The sequence below is a fragment of the Lampetra fluviatilis genome, chromosome 2 (assembly GCF_964198595.1).
Source record: "Lampetra fluviatilis chromosome 2, kcLamFluv1.1, whole genome shotgun sequence".
NCBI lineage: Eukaryota > Metazoa > Chordata > Hyperoartia > Petromyzontiformes > Petromyzontidae > Lampetra > Lampetra fluviatilis.
The window spans coordinates 32667780-32688085 of record NC_136276.1 but is presented as its reverse complement, the minus strand read 5'-3'; the positions used below and the strand labels follow the sequence as shown (position 1 = coordinate 32688085).

The window sequence follows — 20306 nt, the reverse complement described above, 5'->3', positions numbered from 1 at the left end:
CGTCTCCTCCCTCTACCCCCCTCTCCCTCCATCCGTCCACCCCCTTCCCACGTCTCTCCGTACCCCGTTACTCCCTCCTCCTCCTCTTCTTCTCCTCCCTCTCTCCGCCTCCGCCCGCTTCTCTCCTCTGCGCATCTACGTGACTCGAGCTCCCTCTGCCCCGCGTTGTTTGCAGTGACGGGGAAAAAAAATATCGCGCGCGGCGCCGTTCCGACTTGGCAGTGATGGGTCTGGAGCGGATGAAACGAAGTCGCGGGTCAAGATGCGGGCGCGCGGACCGCTCTCAGCGCACGCTCTGGACAGCGCAGGACACACACAGAGCAGTCTCGCACGAGCAGCGTCTGAACACTCTCAGATACATGCCACCGCACCGTCTCGAAGGAAGGTCGCACTCACGATTCGTGTTGTTAGCAATCGTCGTTGCCATCGCGGAGAACCGCGGTTGCGTTGAATCAATAGCACGGATATCCAGCACGAACAAAACTCAGTTCGTCAACCGGTATACAAGGCCGACTAGACTCTAACCCGAACCGGGCACACTCTGGGCCAATCGATGCCGGGTTCCGTCCATCGTTGCTCCGTGTAGCGGGGTGGCCGCAACACCCCGAAAATCGTAACGCCCTTGTCGGAGTGGATGCAACAGACACGACTGTGCATGAAGGTCGAAGGCCAGACGATTGGCCCGGCGAGGCTGTAAATAGTGCAGATGATTTGGTGACGATGCTGCTGCTGCTGCGTCGGCAGTGGTGCACAAGCACAATCAACGGACAAAAGCTCAACACGCGATTCGTAAATAACACCGCGTGACTTTAACACTGAAAATAGGTGTCGTCTCGGACAATGCTCCATCTTCAAATGAAGTCGATAAAGCACATGCATTAAAAAAACGACTTCATACGTGACGAAGGTCCATGGTCCGAAACGTCTGCTCATGTGTACGATTTCACCGTAAACGGCGATCGTGACGCATGATCCTCACGAACCAGCGTCTCATTCATCCACTAATGCGAAGGCCCCAGGCGCTGTGAGAGTGGCGAGAGGCGATGGGAAGCCAGGGGACGCGAGACGGCCCCTGTGGTTAAATTTCGATTTAAAGCTTTCGTGACTGCAGGGATTCATCTTCTTGGTTCTTTCGGTAAAGTCACGTAGAAGGGAAGTAATAAAATAATAAAAATATTATGTTTTATTATTTTATTACTTCCCTTCTACATGACTTTACCGAAAGAACCAAGAAGATGGGTCCCTGTGGTGTTTAGATGTCGATTACGACCAGTGCTGAATTTCAGCTGGAATAGTCAAAAGAGCTTTGTTTGCGGGAATTATTTTTGGCGCGTACATCCATCTCGCCTTCTTATCCTCGCGGGGTTTTTTCGTCTTAACACACCTGTCCATAGGATGATAGGAATGCAGGGCGCGATAATATAGGAATTGTCATAGATAGGCGCACCTTAGACTCTAGTGGCAGTGCCGTACGTCCATAATCCACGCCAGCCAGTCTTCCGGAAAATGTCGAGTGAGAAATGAAGCCCTGGTCACGGCCATCGATCACAGGGGCAGATCCACTCGTCAAAACGGGGAACTGGCCGCTGTCGGTGTAATCACCCGGGAAAACCTCACCGAATCTCAACTCTTTTCTTCAGGAGGATCCTGCATTGCGATGTTTGGCCAATTCCATTTGTGACTTTTGCTCTTCTACAAGTGCACGTGAGCGTCAGGGTCTATAGCCAGCCGGTTATTGCCACAACCGATACGTGGCATCACGTCTAGATGGGCTCTCTCGAGGAAATACGTGACGTAAGGACGCCACACTGAGAGGCGCTGTCCGTGGTGCTGATTCCATATTGAGAGGCGCTGTCCGTGGTGCTGATTCCATATTGAGAGGCGCTGTCCGTGGTGCTGATTCCATATTGAGAGGCGCTGTCCGTGGTGCTGATTCCAGATTGAGAGGCGCTGTCCGTGGTGCTGATCCCACTGACAAAATCACTCTTTGGTGCTGATCTCACGCAAGTGACGTCCGATGTGGTAAGAAACAGTCTGCATCAGCAGCAGACCATGCTTTCCCACCTGATGACGGACGCTTGTGTTGCGCCCGAAACGTCGTGATCTATTTTATTTTATACCTGCGTGACTTTACCGAAAGTACCAAAGAGTAAAGATTACACATTTTTGTTTAATCTTCCGAGAAATCTCTCCCGGGCGAGCCACCACCTCGGCTCATGACGGCCCGCTTTTGCTAAACACCTCGTGCATAGCCATGATCCCCATTAATTGCAGGCATTCCCACAGAAACGAAGATGCACATTAAAGCACAACTCTCACGACAGCCTTAACGCGTCTGGGTGATGAAGCCACGCAGGCACAAAGAACGCGGGGACACGCGTGGAAGCGCCCCCGCCAACCGAGAGAAGAAATCAGGAGGCATCGTGACATCGCAAAATGTCGGCAGTTTTAATCGACGCATTCACTCCAAAGCGCAAGGCAGGTGGGAACCGACACACGTGGAGGCGAAACTTACAGCAGAGCGTGAGCAAGGCCTGTCGATGCGCGTTACAACTCGGCAGGTGAAAGCTGAGGACAGCCCGCTCCTCCCTGCCTAAACCACGAAGACACGGACGACTCGAGTCTCCTACGTGACTCTTCTTTCATACACGTCAACCTCCAGGGGTTGGGAGGACGAGGAAGCGTTATTTTTACACTCGTCAATTAATTTCACGATTAAACGTCGGAGCCGGCGAAACGCGACGGCGGTGAAGCGTGCTCACCACACGTCCGATCCTCGTGCGGTGGTCTCCAAGCATATCCTAAACACCCCCCCCCCCTTCCTGCCCCATGCCCCAGACGCCCACAACTCCTTACCTGCAGCCAGAACTATTCTATAGCACACCAACTCCCGTACCGTCTCTCAAATACAATCTTCACACCTACAACTTTCACGGCGCCTCGCTTCAATATCTCCCCGCATCTCCTTGCATACCCTCCATCCCCCCATATCATCACGCAGCTCCTCCTATGTCCACTCCCATGTCCCACTTCATCTCCTATTCAGTGCACTCAATGTTCAGCAGCGCATTTCTCCCTCGAACGTGCTAACGTCTGCAGGCAGGTCGGCTGCAGCAAAGGTGCGTATGAGAGTGCGCGCTGCTTGCGGAGCCTGCAATACCATGGGAGATGAGTTGAACTCCCAGGACAGGTCTCACGGCGAAGCCCCCAGTGGTTCGACAAAGTTGCGCATTTTCAGGTTGCAATATATTACACGTCTAGACGCCTCCGTATCTTTGACGCAATATAAAACCAAATCATATAATATATAGTTAAGTAAGGGATCGGCTTTACAAACCGACTACGCTTGCTTACTGCACATTCCACCACGCGTCTCGGCAACAGCAGCGGTGATGACGCAGCGAGACACCACGGCCGCCTTCAAGACGTGGCTCACGATCGTGAGCCGATGCCGCTTGCTGCTGTCGGGACTCGCCACGCAGCGGAGACCACACACAGTCTCGACAGTGAAGGCGTTGCGGTGGCAAAGCGGTGAGCGCATTGTGCTCAGGAGCCGGCGACAGGGAGGTGCTGGGATGGGCCCTGCACCACCAAATGTGCCTTTGGCCAAATTTGCTCTCCTTAACGGCGTGTGTCTAGACGGCCCTCTCACATCCGAGAGGAGCTGGAGGCAGGCCTGATTGCGCTACGAGTCTGATCCCAGGTCACGGTGATGAGCGATATCTGAAGAAGTCCTGGGTTCACCCCCGACCCTCTCCTCCTGCACTGACCAGCGTGGTGAAGTATGGTCAGACTCCCATGATCAAGACCGTGTGGGGGAGAGCATCACTCACTCGTAGATTGGCAAAAAGCTGAGCACGTTTCACGGAGCGAGGACTTGACACGTGCAGACACGTGCGGGGCATGGCTGTGTGGGCAGTACAGCATTGGACGCGACCACAGGAGCCACAGCAGTAAGCACCACATCTCTTCATGAGTGGTAGACTTTGTGGCGGTGGTGGAGTTATGGGTAGCTTCAGTGATAGGGCTGGCAATATCACCTAGGTCACGTGGTTTACCGGTGGATTGAGCCAATTGAGACAAAAGTAGGTTAAGGTTAGTGAGTAGCAGCTGGTTCGACAGGGTTGGGGATATTTTTCCGGCTGGCTCAGTTGAGAGGCCCTAATCCTTGTGGCTGCTGCGTTTGCTGAAGAAGACTCGGGCTAGCATTTGGTTGCCTCGTTCCTGTTAGTCTATGGGGGTTGGCTTGGCCGGCCAGCCAGCATGCTCCACTCATTCTCTTTGCAATTCGTGACCTCTTCAAGTTCTGTCCGCTCTTTCTCAGCGGTGTTTACCTTGTCCGGCAAAGAAATCCGGTTCACACCAAGGGCAGGTGAACCTCCTGTTCCCCTGCCTATTCGATCGCCTGACCTACCACCTAATCCACCATCTGATCGACCACTTGCTCTACCACCTGATTATCCACGTAGTCCACCATATGATTTACCACCTCGTCCACCAGCTGATCTGCCAACTAGTCCACCACCTGATCTATCACTTGCTCTACCACCAAGACCACCACCTAAATCTACGACCTCGTCTACAACTTGGTCTACCAATCAGTCCACCATATGATCTGCCCTCTCATTTACCACCTAGTCCACCAGCTGTTCCGCCGCCCGGCCCACCGTCCGATCTACCGATCGGCACGTGCGTTTGCCACGGACAGTAGGATTCAGAGAAGTCCATGACCCCCCGCTGCTCCCTAGCCGCGGTTAAAGCCACGGATTATGAAGCCACAAAGTAGAGGATTAGCCCCGATAAACTTGAGTGCCCTCCCCCCACCAACCCCGGCGGCTCCCAATGACCACACGTGCCACCCACCCCTAGCGCCTATCACTCTCCGCACCTTCCTGCACCGTTCTCGAAACGCCACGGCATTGCCGCCGCACATCGCTTGCTTGCCTCGTACGCACAACGGACGCCTCGCCGATTATTCGCAGCAGCAGCAGCAGCGGCGCACCCTAGGCACGATCCCTTCTACACGGAGCACAGACCCCGACGGGTACTACAGACGAACGGACACGATTAACCAGGCACTCCGCATGCACCACAGTGACAGCGACTCGAAAGAAAAAAAACACAAACGCACGCACGCACGCACACGACCGGGCCGCTACATTGAGGAAGCAACCCAACTCCCGGGACAATCACGATGGTTGACGTTTTTTTTTTTTTGGAACACGAACTTTTCTGTAGCCATGAGTTTTTGTGGCAACGCGGCTCGCCTGGCGCAGCAAAGAGGCTTGTCACCTGGCCCAGCCCTGCGACAGGCGGTGACGGCAAGCACTGCTCTGATAAATTGTCCCGCGAAGGTGGGAAATCCCCCCCCCTCCTCCCGCCCCCCACGAGGCACGCCCCTGCCTGACGCCTCCCGTCCAGCGGCACACGTGGGAACAGAAGTCAAGATTTTTTTATTTTTTCAAAACTATTTCCCTGTTATCCGATTAGTTGCAAAATCGAACCGATAATAAATCGATACTGGAATGGATATCCATGTCCAATAAGCATTTGGTGGTACAAGGAGACATAACGTGGGTTTGTATGCTCACAAAACACACATAGGACTGAATGCGTGCATAGCTAATCAAATCGTGGGCGGGGGGGGGGAATTAGTACATCCCTGGGGCACAGGTCTGTAATGCTCCGTCGCTCGAATGTGAAACCATTCCCGACCTCACGGAGCGCGCAACAATTCCCATCTTCACTCAACGCCGACAATGGAGAGGCAGGTTGGTCAAGTGTGGGACGCAGCGACCTCCCAATGCACACTTGCACGCACGCTCGCTTACGCAGCCGAGAGCTTCGCAAGGCGGAGATTTCGTTGCCGTTTCCCCTGCAGTGAAACCTTGAACGCACAACACAAGGGGGTGCTCGGAGCTCGGGGCGTCTCTTGTCGTGCCTGGTGCTGAAGGAGGACGGGAGGTGCCACGGGAGCGACACGCAGCCTCCTTAAGAACCGAACGAGAGGTTCCCCCCCCTCTCTCCACCGTGGGCCCATGAAGACAGCAGCGAGCGCTGGTGGCTTACAACAGTGGCAGGGACCGGTCCCACGTGACGCAACACTCCTCTCCATCTGTGGCCCGATGCGCGATTCATCGCTGCACAGAGAGACGCGAGCTCCCAGGTACCAACCCGAGCGCGTGCCACCCTGCGTCACCGTGCGGTACAATCAACCCGTGCCACCGTGCGGTACAATCAACCCGTGCCACCGTGCGGTACACAAGGGTCGCGCGGAGAGAGGCCCTGCGATTCACTTGGAGCACCACGCAGATGGATGGGTCGCACACGGCCGCGAGTCACACACTCTATAAGGAAAGCGTTTTTACACAGCGCCTCATGCAGGTTGCAGGCATGTGGACATTCACAATCATCGCTCAGTACAATCCACAACACACGGCGACATTCTTAGCAAATCATTAATATACAGAGGGGCTGCTGCTGCTGCTGCTGATGATGATGATGATTCGAGTGAAGGCTTTCTTGCTTGAGCGAGGAGGTTGTTGCCCCTTGGGTGCCGGAGAACGTAATTCAGCCTGAAGCGAAACAAAAATGCAAAGTCACGAAACGTCGATGAGGACCGAGCGTCCACTGACGTACCGGAGAGGCGTCTAAGAGCAACTTTACACCACATCGAATTTCAACATATCTTTAAAGGGTACCCCCCCCTCCCGGCAGCTGTCCCTGTGTGTCACAAGACGACTCAGCACCTGGCCTGCAAACGGCCAGTTGTCTGCCAGTAGGGGGGGGGGGGCAGTGTTTGCTGCCGTGTGTAATTCAAATGAGTCATTTGCTGACAATTTTACAACTTGGCACACAGGACGGCCTACTCTTGCGAGCGACGTCAGGGGATGTTTCACGTCCACTGTCAAGCAGACGGCGCATGCTATTGTTATTATCAAGGTGGTTCATCTTCTTGGTTCTTTCGGTAGTCACGTAGAAGGGAAATAATAAAATAATAAAAATAAAACATAATAAAATAATTCTCACGACGTTTCGGCCACAACGCAAGCAGCCGTCCTCAGGTGAAGACCAGGTCTGTCGGGGAGACAGCGTCTGAATGAAATTCATTCCGAAAGAACCACGAAGATGAATCCCTGCAGTCACGAAAGCTTTAAATCGAAACTGTGCTCTGGGCTGCTCAGCGAGGGTGAAGGTACGGAACAGGTTAAGACGCTAGCGCAGACGCGGACTCTGGGCTGCGGGCCGAGCTGGCGCCTCACCCTGGCAGGCCTCGTCCTCCACCATCTTCCGCTTGGGGGGATCGGCGCGGGCGGCCTCTCCCTGGAAGCCAAACTCGGCCCCGACCGGGAACCTGGGACGACACGGTGACACGAGACGACTCAGGGCATGGTGGGCTGAACAGAATGACACGCACACGCACGCACGCACGCACGCACGCACGCTGCATCTGACCTCGTAAGCTCTCGCACGCGAAGCAAGTTGGAGCCTGCCGAGTAGTTGGATGGAAGACTGTCAGGTGAATGCCAGGTGTTGTAGGTGTGGGTTGTAGTACACAGCGACAGATTCTGCATGCCATGTGGATCTTAGAGTGTTACCCCCTCCCCCTCACCCACTGATGTAATTGGCCAAACATCCCAATAATGCAGAACCCTTCTTAAAAGCAGGCTTGAGGCTCACCGAGGCTTTCCTGGTTAAAAAAGGGGCATTATTATGACTACCATTTCAGATCAAAAGCCTTAAGTGACGACGCCGCAACGAAATGCAAAGCAGCTGCACGGTCCCCTTCCGGAAACCCAATCATGGTTTGACATGCAAGAGTCCGGATTCGAATCCCGCTGCCAGATTTCACGCCCGCATCCTTGAAACGTGACCACATCACCCCGCGACTCGCAGCATTCCCTCCAGCGGCGCACCCCCCCCCCCCCCCAATTCACAGTCTCGCATCGTCAACTCAAAGATGACATTTGCAATGTTTAAGATTCTCCGTGAATCCGCCCCCCTGTCGACCTCCCCTCTCCCCTCTCGTCTAAAGCTATTCCTCTAAACGCGCTCTCCTACTTAGGCTTTCACGACGAATATCACGATTCGCTACATTGGTTTACTTTTTAGATCGTTGCGTGGGTATAATGTCTCTACGGTTTGTTTTAAAATTGGATCAGGAAGCTCTTTCACGCAAGAGCTGAGCTTTTGTCAATGCCTGACGATGCTAGATGAACTCTCCAGCGAAATGTTGTTGATAGAAATTAAAAATACTTTTTCTTGCTCTTCCAATGTAACCGGTTTTCTTAAAAGCAGAATCAATTTGGCACATTTGCCCATGGCACACAGTTTGGCTGTGTTGGGTGGTGAAGGGTTATCGTAAAAAAAAACGACATTATACCAACACGACCTAATCCAAAGACTATCAACAATGAAGCGTTCTCCTATCTCTCCCCGTCTCATCTCACTCCCGCCCCCACACGTCCCCCCGCCCCCTTCACATTCTCTCCGCCCCAGCAGCAACGCTCGTATCCCCGCACGGTGCGCCAACGTTCATTTCAGCGGCAGCCGCACGAGCCGCGGGGAGTGCGAGGAAGCGAGGAGGGGGCAGCGTGGGGACGCGACTCACGAGGAAGGCCCTGCCCTGCGAACGCCGTAGCTGCGCTCGGGGACGGCCGTCGGGGAGAAGGCCATCATCTCCTCCAGCTGAGCTCTCAGCAGCTCCGAGTCCAGCCCTCCCTGCTCGGGTCCGGTGCCCACTTGGCGGGGCGCACACGGCCAACCAACGAACAAACACAGATTCGCATCATCACCCAGCACAGAAGTACTCTCTCATCACAAGTAGTGACTAATCCCATATCTGCATTTTCCATAAATATGCTAAATTCCTCTGTTGATATGCAGATTCATTTGTCAAGGCGCCCTTCCTCCCCTAACCCAGATTAAATATACGCTGCCAAGCTTGGTGGTGTTCATTCAGACGCTGTCTTTCCGACAGACCTGTTCTTCACCTGAGGACGGCTGCTTGCGTTGTGGCCGAAACGTCGTGAGAATTATTTTATTATGTTTTATTTTTATTATTTTATTACTTCCCTTCTAGGTGACTTTACCGAAAGAACCAAGAAGATAAACCCACACAGACACACGCACGCCGTCGGGCGGGCGGGCCAGCAAGTAGGCACACCCGACACATGACACCACTCGCCCAGTGCTCACACGAGGAGCATCTGCGTAAAGCACACGGCGCGTCGTGAGCGTTGATCCACCTACGTCAACGGCAGTCACCGCGCCGTGCCGTCACGGCGAGGTCTGCCACGTCTCCCACGTACCTCTGTCTGGGTCGTTGCTGCCACCTTCTTCGTCGCCTCGCCCGTTGTCTGCGGAAACAGTTTCAGCGGCACGCGGTTAGAGTTGCGCTGGGACTGAACGGGAGGCGATTGGCTGCGTGCTTAACAGGAGGCTGGCAGGGAAGACGAGAATTGAAACTGATTGGCCAACATCAGAGAGATACTTCTTATGGCCTAGTCTCACCAGTGTCCGACCGGAGAATGGCAAAAGACGAACAGTGCATTTATATTCTTGGTTCTTTCGGTAAAGTCACTTAGAAGGGAACAAAAACAATAAAATAATAAAAATAAAACAATACAATTCTCACGACGTTTCGATTGCAACACAAGCTAATTTTCTTGCTGTGGTTTTCACACCTGATGACGATTGCTTGTGTTGCAATCGAAACGTCGTGATAATTTTATTGTTATATTTTGATTATTTTATTATTTCCCTTCTACGTGACTTTACCGAAAGAACCAAGAATATGAATCCCTGCAGTCACGAAAGCTTTAAATCGAAATTTAGTGCATTTATAGCTCAGGGTGCGTTGCCTTTGTGCCGTTTTCCTCTTGGCGTTCTCTGTCTGACACTGGCGGTGAGACTAGGCCATAAAGAAGGCTGCTGTCTCTGGTGTAGGCCAATCAGTTTCAAAGACAATGCCCATTTATTATCAGAGCGTGTTTGTTTGCATGTTCACCACAAGTACTGTGTGTGGGTAATGCAGACTTAATTCCTTGCAAAAGGTATCTAATCGGTGTTCGAACATCTTAACACCTTCATTTTAAGACTTTGATACGAGCAAAAAGGTCCCGTGACATAACCAGAATGATTAGTTTTTTTGAGCGTGCCGTATGCTGGGCCATCTCGGGGCGCTCTTAAGGGAACACCGAGGGCCAACGAAGACCACGAGGGCCGTGCACCCCCTCCCGTGCGCGGGGACCGATGGCTCGCGTGACCCCTGCCACGCCGACCGCCGCGCTCGCCCACCTGAGTTGAGCTCCCGCACCAGCGACGACATGGTGTTGGTGATGGAGTCGGCTGCGACGAGCAGGTCGTTACGGAGATTCCTGCGGGCGCCTGGGCACGACACGCACACAACGACAACAACCGCCGTTCGCCACCGTGGGGCGGAGAGACGTCACCACGGCACTTTGTGCCAGGCTAGGTGTACACGTATACAAGGACAAAAATCCCCCTTATAGCCTTAACAGACATTTGGGGCAAGCGCTGTTATCGAGCGCCTATGAAAGCTGGAACAGCCCACAATGGGGCGGTGTGGCTAGTAACATGGCTTACTGTCTCCACACAACGTACATATTTATGGCTGTTTCGAACCACGGCAAGGCCCAGGACCAGTTCATATAATCGCCAACGACGTTGACCGTGGTCGAGAATCCAACTTAGGCCACTGTGCCCGTGGGCAAAGTGAGCCAACCTCCGCGCCACCACTCCACCCTCACACACGTGGGGGTGCGTTCGTGCGCAAACACACACGCGCAGGCACGCACATGGAATCCCGTACCGCTTCATTTCCTGCTGCTTCAGTCCGAATTCCTTCCAGTGGCACAGACAGCGGCGCAACGCCGCTGCATGGGGGGCCCCACGCTGGCGGGATGTGAACTACCTCGCCTGGTATGCAGGAGGTTGCGAGTTCGATCCCAACCCTGACGCCTGTACATTCGGAGTTTGCATGTATTTTCCCCATGGTGGTCGCGTGGATTTTTCTCCGCGTTTAGAAACAATGTGCGTTTGAGAGTATTTGGTTGCTATAAATTTCCCACGTGATGATAAGCCACTTCGTCGAGCTGTGATACGTGATAGCCAGGTCGCCATAGCAGCTCTGCGGGGCCTTACTTGGTAAAAGTAAAACAAATTGTTCAGTTCGAGTTTACGTGAACACGGGGACAAGGGGGCAGAGTGGAGTCCACTGGCCCCCCACGGCGCCTACCCCACCACCCCCCCCCAACCCGGGCCGTGCAATCGTCATCACCTTGCGCGAAGGCCTCCTGCACATCGCCGCCCACGCCCGTCAGCGAGTCCTGCGGCGTGTGCGTCGGCGTGGAGCCGGCCGACGTCGACCGGATTGGCATGGGCATCGGTCGCGCCATCGTGTGGCTCGGAGACGACCGCGGGGAGCTCTGCGTCTGCGGGGGCGTCAACGGCGGTCGCGGTGAACGGCGGTCGCGGTGAGTGGCGAACGCGGTGAACAGCGGTCACGGTGAACGGCGAACGTGCGCGCGAGCAGTACAGGGCAGAGCGGCGGGCGATCTAAACTTACTAAGATTTACATCGCGACTTAACTCCAAAAGGCGCTTTAGAAAGATTATAAAAACAAAAATTGTACAGAAGATGATCGTGGTTGAGATAAAGAGTAGGGGGTGGGAGGAGGGTTATTAAAAGTGGTGTCATCATGCTGACGTGTTAGGAGAACAGATGCGAGTGGTTAAGAGAGGGGTAGAGGGTAGTGATAGGGGTTTGGGGTAAGCCTGGTCATAGTTGAGTGGGGTGCGTAGGGAGTCGCAGTAGTAGGATGCAACATGCATCACATGGTACGTAACATTTGGCACAAGGGTACGCGACACAACACACGGGTAACAAAGAACACGAGACAACAAAGACAAAAATCCCCAGTGCAGCCTTCAACTGGATAATGGGCTGTGTGCCGTTAGTGGCCACACCTATGAAGGCCATGGCACATGGCAGCGCACTGCACATCAAACAAAGCACACACCATACTCGCCCACATTGCACGCATCGTATACAAAGATCCCCCGTATAGCCTGAACAGACTCTTGGGGCAAGTGCTGTTAGCGAGCACCGATGAAGGCCAACACAGCACACGAGGAGGTGGGTGTGAACAGTACCACGCCCGGCCACCTTTGTCTCCCCAGTGCCAATGTTGTTTGCACACTGCACCAGGAACTCATTTAACGTTGAGTCGATCTAGGGGAGGCCCAGGATCGGTTCAGATAATCGTCACCGGTGTTGGCCCTGAGCGGGAATCGAACTCTGCTCAACGGATTCGTAGCGCAATGCGCTTACCACCACACTACCGCTCCCCCACATATAAACACGCACGCGCTCGCACGCGCTCGCACTCGCACGCGCGCACGCGCTCACACGCACTCGCACGCGCTCGCACGCGCTCGCACGCGCGCACTCGCACGCGCGCACGCGCGCACACGCACTCGCACGCGCGCACGCGCGCACACGCACTCGCACGCGCGCACGCGCGCACACGCACTCGCACGCGCGCACACGCGCTCGCACGCGCGCACACGCGCTCACACGCGCTCGCACGCACGCACACGCGCTCACACGCGCTCGCACGCGCGCACACGCGCTCACACGCACTCGCACGCGCGCACACGCGCTCACACGCACTCGCACGCGCGCACACGCACTCGCACGCGCGCACACGCGCGCACACGCACTCGCACGCGCGCACACGCGCGCACACGCGCTCACACGCGCTCACACGCACTCGCACGCGCGCACACGCGCTCACACGCACTCGCACGCGCGCTCACACGCACTCGCACGCGCGCACACGCACGCGCTCACACGCACGCGCTCACACGCACTCGCACGCACTCGCACGCGCGCACACGCACGCGCTCACACGCACGCGCACGTGCTCACACGCACGCACACGTGCTCACACGCACTCGCACGCGCAACACACGGCAGCGTCGTCACATTCTGGGAGAGCTGCCACGCGGCGTCGTTCACGAGGCCACGGTGACAGAGCCGCTCTTTGTACAAACACTTCATGCCCGTGCACATTTGCGCGAGTTGTTCACAAACGCGATGTCCCCGAAGTATGTCTTGCATTCACATATAAAACGCAGTCCATGCATTTGCCAAGCTTGGTCGCTTTCAAGGTCAAGCAACAAAGGTAAAGATCCCCTGTATAGGCTACGCACACTGGAATCGAACACAGGTTGGCGAGTTCATAGGGCAGTGCAACACCACTGCACCACCGCTCCCCATAGCAGCAGCAACAACAACAGCCCCCATTCGCCACTAAGTGGTGGTGACGTCACCACAGCGCTTGCGCCAGGGTAGGTTCCACTTTGAGGCCACGTGGCGTGTCAGAGTGATGTGACAGACCCAGGTGCCACGGGTTGACTGCCTGAGATGACCGGCAGATGTGCCACGTGTGCTCCCTACTGGGCCAACTCGTTGCGCTTCAGCAGCAGACGCACACACGCGCGAGTGTGCTTCCCTGAGAGGTTTATAAGCGGAGAGAGGCTTCACAGATCTAGGACCGAAGACAAATGAAGTCCGCCGTGGTCCTCGCTCGCAGCGTGATTTTTTTCCCCGCTCTCGCCTCTGCGCCGCGCGGCGCGTTCTTCGGCGAAGCGCGTCGCTGCACACGGCGTTTTCTCACGTCGCCACGGCACACCGCGTACGGGTTAACTCTAAGCGGCCTTCATCGCAGCAGCAGCGGCGGCAACAACAGCAGCGGCAGCAGCAGCAGCAGCCTCCCCGGCAAACCATGCAATTTATTTGACCGCACGTTGAGGCGTTTGCCACGGGTTAGCACACCAGATAATGATTTACCCAGCGGGGCTGCTGCCACAGCGCTGTAACAGTTAGCAGCAGCAGCCCACTGGACTGGCAATGCAAAGGTCGCCAGTTCCAGATCGATCTCCCAGCACACAACGGGGCAAAGTTTATTAAATCACCAACCCCATCCCTCCCCCGCCCTACACCACCTCCACCACCGCCACCGCCTCTGTCCACCCAGCTGTATAAATGGGAATGCCAAGCAGTTAGTCTATGATCGGCAGGCAACGAGCGGTGGGGTAGAGTGTGGGTAACTCTGACCTCTTGCAAGACGACTGGCCAGCGTGGCCGAGTATGGCCGGAATACCTCTCTTTGCTCTCTTGAGCTCTGAAGCCCTTTCGCCAGCAGTGGCGTGAGCAAGCAATTGCAGGGCTGCACCTTTATATTTTTTACACAACACAGGAGCGGCACACGTCTCTGCTCGATAATCACTTCTTTACGAGTCAGGGGTTGCGAATGAGGTCAGAGAGAATTCGGCTCTGAGCTCAAGGGCAGCACCAAATTCCAACTCACGGCTTGGCGACTTGTATTTACCCGATGTGAGGTGCGATATCAAGTAAGGAATGGAGATGATGATGATGATGACAATAATTCACTGTACTGGGTCTCCTTGTGCTAAGGGTCATTCATGCAAAAAGTTCAGGCTCAAAAACACCAAAAACGCTCCCACTAAATATATTTTGTTTCAAACTCATTCCACAATCTGAGTTATCGAACATTAAGTCGACCTTCCGTTCTGCATTCCAATAAAATATATGTGTTGACAACATCGTTAATATATATCGTATCGTGATTCGTCTAGACCTGGCACTAACCAACAGCATTCGTTTAACCGAACTCTGTACCGGATTTAACTGGTACATAGTTTAGGCCGAATGCTTTCACAACACCGTCAAGGTCGAAACCAGTTCAGAGTTTGTTTTACTTAAATAAATAATGCCGCTTAACTCATTCTTGCAGGCTCACGAGGAGGCCAAAACTCAGAACGTATTTTATTTCTTGCGGAGATAGAAACGGGAGGTCGGTATTTTTGTCGTTTCTTTGGGGTAAAACACGATCGTTGAAACCGTGCAGAATTACGCGTGTGTAATCTCAACAGCCTGTGAAGAGCAAGCGGCATGGGGGAACCCACGCAAAGCAACAGCAGCAGGAGCAACAGGAGCACGGCTGAAGGAGGAGACACTTACTGCCTGTTTCTGTTCCTCTTCCTACAACAGGAGGCAGAACACAGAGCATCACAGAAGAATTAGCCAAGGAGTATGAAGAGAGAGGGCAGAGGGAGGACATGAGAGGGAGAAGGAGGAGCGAGGATGAGGAGGAGGAAGAAGAAGGGAAGGCGTCGGAAGGAGGAGCGAGCCAGGAGGAAGGGGAGAGAAAGGAGGAAAATTCTGGGACCACATGGCACTCTTAGTCGCTGGAAATAACACTGGTCAACAAAAAAAAAACATTTTTTTCTGGCCTGGACTTTTGCAGCTGTTTTAGACTAATTTTAGGGTGCCGATTCCAAATCTGATCTCAGATTTGCTCTATCACATCTAATTTTTATGCTATCGGCATACCCCATTTTCATTGATTTTACCCGAAATTAACTCTGTCACTTATGATTGCAAGTTGTTGCGAGCCAGTGACTGCTTTAGTGTTAAAATATGGTGCTGTATTTTTAGGATAGTGTGTTTATAATATAATTTTATGGAGATAGCCACATTTATTTAATCTTTTTCTTCTGCAGTTTTTATTGAAAATGCAATATTTGGAATCAGCACCCCAAAATTACCTTAACACCGTTGGAATACCTTATGTCAGGAAAAGTGTGTTGACCAGTGTAATTGAACTCAATCGCAGCACGAGTCGAGCGGTGGTGGTGGCAGCCCTGGCTGGAGCACCGGCAAAGCCAATTGGGGCGACTCTCTCGACCGCACTGAAGCGGCGATGTCGGTGACAGCCTCTCGGGCCCATGTGACCTACAGCTCCTCATCATGCTCATCATCGCTCCCACATCCTCGTCATCTGGAGTCAGCACTAGAGCTGGGGCAATTAACCGGTGAAGCTCGTTGATTGACCAAAAATTATAAAGCGACAATTTTTTTGCGGTCAATTACTGAGGCCCCCCCCACTTCCTGCCTACCGAAGGTGGGAAACCCCCACAAACCCCGGCTCAGCGTGCCGCACATGATGAAGCCAACGGCGTCGAGTAGCACGGCTGGGAATAAAGGAGACACTTTTTTTTTCTCCCAAAAAATGCAATGCGTCGAGTAATCGGCCCGATGACCAGCAGAATACATGGATGGCTTTAGTAACGTGATAGTCCAGCGCCCAGATTCTTACCAATCTAGAGTCGGCTCCCAGATCGTCGATAATCTAGAGGCGGCCTCGAGCGCCGGGGCAGAGGCAATCGGGGGAGGGGGGTTGGTGCGGGGGGGGGCGTCACGTTGCAGTAGGCAGCGGGACACGTCTATAATAATGATTACGACAATCATCAAATTTGTAAAAGCGACCGTCACGCCGTCAAATTGTGAATCTAACTAATGCCGCACGGCTCGGACGTGACCTGGGAAGCCGGCATGTGATGTATTTCTGTCTTTGAGTTTTCTTCCCCCCCCCCCACTGCCCCCCCCCCCACACTCCAAGTTTTTTTTAGTAAATTCTTCACGGCTTGCCGCAGTTCTGTAATTACGTCTCAAGAGCCGCAAATAACGCGAAGGAACGGGCAACGGCGCCGGCGGCAGACGGGGGTCACCTTGAGCAACTTCATGAGTCCCTCCAGCTGCACCATGAGCTCACGCCGACTCTCCTGCAGCGCCGACATGCGCTGCTCCAGCTCGTCCTTGCGCTGCCTGCAACGTGCACACACACGTGCACACACACGCGCAAAACACATACGGCAAGCAAACGGGCGCACGGTTATTTTGTCTAACCGCTAGAAATGGCAGACAGAATATGTAGAGCCGTGAATGGCCTCTTGGGGAACGTGCTGTAAGGAGGCGCTCTACGAAGGCCGGCGCGGCACATGGAAGGGGGTGGTTGCGGACAGCCATACGCCCTGTCGCCAGCGTGTCTCCCCAGTGGCGACGTTTACACACCACGCCAGGTCCTCATTGAAGTTTTGGATAGGTGTGGGAGCGGCCGTGGCGTGGGCCGTGGGAGAGGCCCGTGTGAGAGAGGCCGTGGCGTGGACCGTGGGGGAGGCCCGTGTGAGAGAGGCCGTGGCGTGGACCGTGGGAGAGGCCCGTGTGAGAGAGGCCGTGGCGTGGACCGTGGGGGAGGCCTGCTAGTGGCAAAGGTCCGTACCGAAGCAGCTTGAGCTCAGCGAGCAGCGTGGGGTTCTGCTGGTCCTTCTCGGGGGACGTCTGCGATGCCTGCTCATGCTCCAGCCTCAACCGCTGGATCTCTTGCATTATCTCCCTGGAGCACAGCGACGCGACGGCATGAGACAATCACGAAGTGGAGCCACAAACCACTGGAACAGCGAGACAAACGCAAAACAGAATTTGGAAACACGCAGACAAATACAACACACGGACGCACTGGGAGCAAGAGATCACAAGGGGAGAATGTGACCGCGAGGGGAAGTAAAACGAGGCAGACGATGCGGCCGTTACCGGTTTTTATTTTCCAGCTCGGCGATGAGCTGCCGCTGCTGCTTGTTTGTGTCGGAGTTGAACGCCAACTCGGTGGGCGTCCGCTGCTACAAACGCAACACGACAGTTGCACACCACGACGCACGCACGCGCACACGCACGCAGAATAGAATACATGCCCACGCGCACGCAGATGTAAACAGAGACACGCACGCAACATACGCGGACACGCAACACACACGGACACGCACAGAGACGTGTGCACGCACACGACATCGCCGTACGCACAGGCACGCAGACACGCACACATGCACACAGGCAGACACGTGCACACGGAAAAAAAAGACACGGGACACGTGCACAGACATGCCAGTGCACACAAGCAGACACACAAACACATTTAGAAGGCTACTACTGCCTCCTCCACACAATTTTATCTGATTTCATAGTGAGATATCTCATTGTCCATAACAACAATGACCACTGGGTTTTTTTTTTTTTAAACGAAATGTATAAGCTGCTGCACCATTCACAATGTAAGAGGTGCAAGTGGACAATATTCAGTGAGCCGGCGATGGCTCCAATCCTTTCACTATTAAGGCAACGGCACAGAGCGCATAGCCGTGACACGCTCAACGTGACGCTGCACCGAACAATCCTATTGTGCTTCATCACCGTCGCTTGTTTCGCCTGTGTCATAATGGTGACCCAAGTCACTCTTGCAAATCAGACGACTTTTATCAGGGTCTCTTGTGAGTTCTCACCAGGTTAAACAAAATCAACTTGAGATGGGAACCGTGAAACTAATACGGCATTCGCATCATAGTGTAAACCTCAGCAGCATGACACCGTCTGAATGTGACCTTTGATAACTTAACACACTCATAGAGGGATACTTAACAATGTGACGCACACACACACACTTTATGGAATGTCACAGTGAACAACGCGACACATTGAGTGTGCCGCATCTCCGATTATCACGGTTGGCTACGTATGGTGCAAAAGAAGTTCAACATACAGACAAATACTCTACAATGCAACAAAGACAACAATCCCCCGCACAGCCTTAATAGGGCAAGTTTTGTTAGCGAGCACCTATGAAGGCCGGCACGGCACACGAGGGAGTGGGTGGCCAGCACCACGCCCGGCCGCCTTTGTCTCCCCAGTGGCAATGTTTGCACACCGCACCAGGTCCTCATTTGAGGCCGAGTCAACCCAGGGGAGACCCAGCACCGGTTCAGATAATCGTCACACCATCAACACAATTTTAACACCGGAAAATTCAAACACTAATGTCGCACCAAATAATACGACACACTCAGCACGGAGTGATTCTTGACAGAACGACACACCGGCCTAAAGAATTTGTCACACGTAAAACCAAGACCCCCCCTCCCTCAATGAAGTGGCTTATCACATGTCATTTTATAGCAGCTGAACACTCTAAACGCACGTTGTTTCTAAATGTGGAGGGAAAAACCCAGAGGACGTGGAAAAAAAATCCATGCGACCACGGGGAGAACATGAAAACTCCAAATATATAGGCGCCAGGGTCAGGATCGAACCCACGACCTCCTGAATACCAGGCGAATTAGTTAGGCAAATAAATAGAATGTACCATCGGTGGAGTTCATGGTCTAAGTTCGGTCACCAATGCCTACGGCGACGAGTCACCATCGCGCGGTGCTGCGCTTAATTTGGCAAAAATAAAAATATCGATTTGGCCGCAATGCGACGACGAACGTTACTCTTGTGCGCAACAGCAGGTGGGAAAGTGTGGTCCACCGAGGCCGCCTGCAGTGATCTCAAGAGATAACTCCGTGACGTCCGCTTCCGTGCCCGGGCACGAACGCTCGGCACCGCCCTGGGAGAGATCCGGACGCTGCTTACTTTCATCACCTCGACGAGGTCACGAGGTGACGATGTGGAGAAATTACACGCGCTCCCGCGCGCCGGCACACGCACGCAACAAAAAAAATGTACGATCAAATAATTTAAAGAGACGAAAGCTCCGGTGTAAGGACCTTTTTCTTGTCGTTTCAGGGATTTTGTTTATCTCCAGTCGTGGGATTTTGAGAGGATGTTTTTTTTATAGCCAAGAGCAACCAAATCAATGAACTGAACCTGGCTATATGTATTTATAATAAAAAAAAATGATTCTGTGCTCCCAGCGGTTGTTGGACAATCCGATGGAAACTCACCTTCAACAAGGGAAACAATTTCAGTCTCCGAACGTGCGGAGAATTCAAACAGGAAATGCTTCACGTATATATCTATCTCTCTCTTTCTCGATCGCAGCTCGGAGGCAAGCAGTCGACACCGATGGCTTCCCGTAATGGCTCGCGCGCCACCATCACGCAGCGAGCCAGACGATGCATCTCGCACCGACGGTTATTTTACGAAGACGTAACGAGCAAATTATATTGCGATTCCACCGGCCCGGAGGGCATTAGTTAAGGTGATGGCTCGGTCGCACAAAACTGGAGAGTTACCACGAAGTAAAAATATCACGCACACGCCACGACCTGCAAAAGTGCCGGCACGTGCACGCAAAACAAACGCAAAGATCCCCCGCCCACCCGATAGAGCCTTTGGGACAAGTGTTGTTAGCGAGCACCCATTTAGGCCTGCACGGCACACGAGGGGGTGGGAGTGGCAGTACGACACGCGTGACCACCTTTTTCTCCCGCCCATTCCGATGTTTACACACCGGCCCCAGGACCAGTTCAGATACATACGTGGCGAGTGCTGCGAGGCGTATGACGCGTGGTGAAGGTGCAACCATGTTCCCCGGTGCGGTGCGTGTGGTGTGCAGTATGCCGAGGAGGGTGCCCCTCTGC

At 53.9% G+C, this 20306-nt stretch overlaps 1 protein-coding gene across 5 annotated transcripts in view; it reads right to left on the bottom strand.

Moving 5' to 3' along the window:
• Positions 1–2434: 2434 nt before the first annotated feature.
• DTNB (dystrobrevin beta) overlaps positions 2435–20306 on the bottom strand; it is a 66335-nt gene continuing 48463 nt past the window's right edge. For 3 of the 5 annotated variants that reach the window (XM_078874308.1, XM_078874314.1, XM_078874315.1), the window contains 10 exons: positions 17485–17570; positions 17174–17287; positions 16623–16719; positions 15073–15093; positions 11303–11456; positions 10300–10389; positions 9312–9359; positions 8612–8741; positions 7263–7354; positions 2435–6575 (listed from right to left, as the gene is read on the bottom strand). In XM_078874308.1, the coding sequence (XP_078730434.1) occupies positions 6571–6575; positions 7263–7354; positions 8612–8741; positions 9312–9359; positions 10300–10389; positions 11303–11456; positions 15073–15093; positions 16623–16719; positions 17174–17287; positions 17485–17570 (837 nt within the window). In that variant the 3' untranslated portion in view covers positions 2435–6570. The remainder of the gene's footprint in view (positions 6576–7262; positions 7355–8611; positions 8742–9311; positions 9360–10299; positions 10390–11302; positions 11457–15072; positions 15094–16622; positions 16720–17173; positions 17288–17484; positions 17571–20306) is intronic. The other 2 variants (XM_078874313.1, XM_078874316.1) reach the window with 1 other exon arrangement.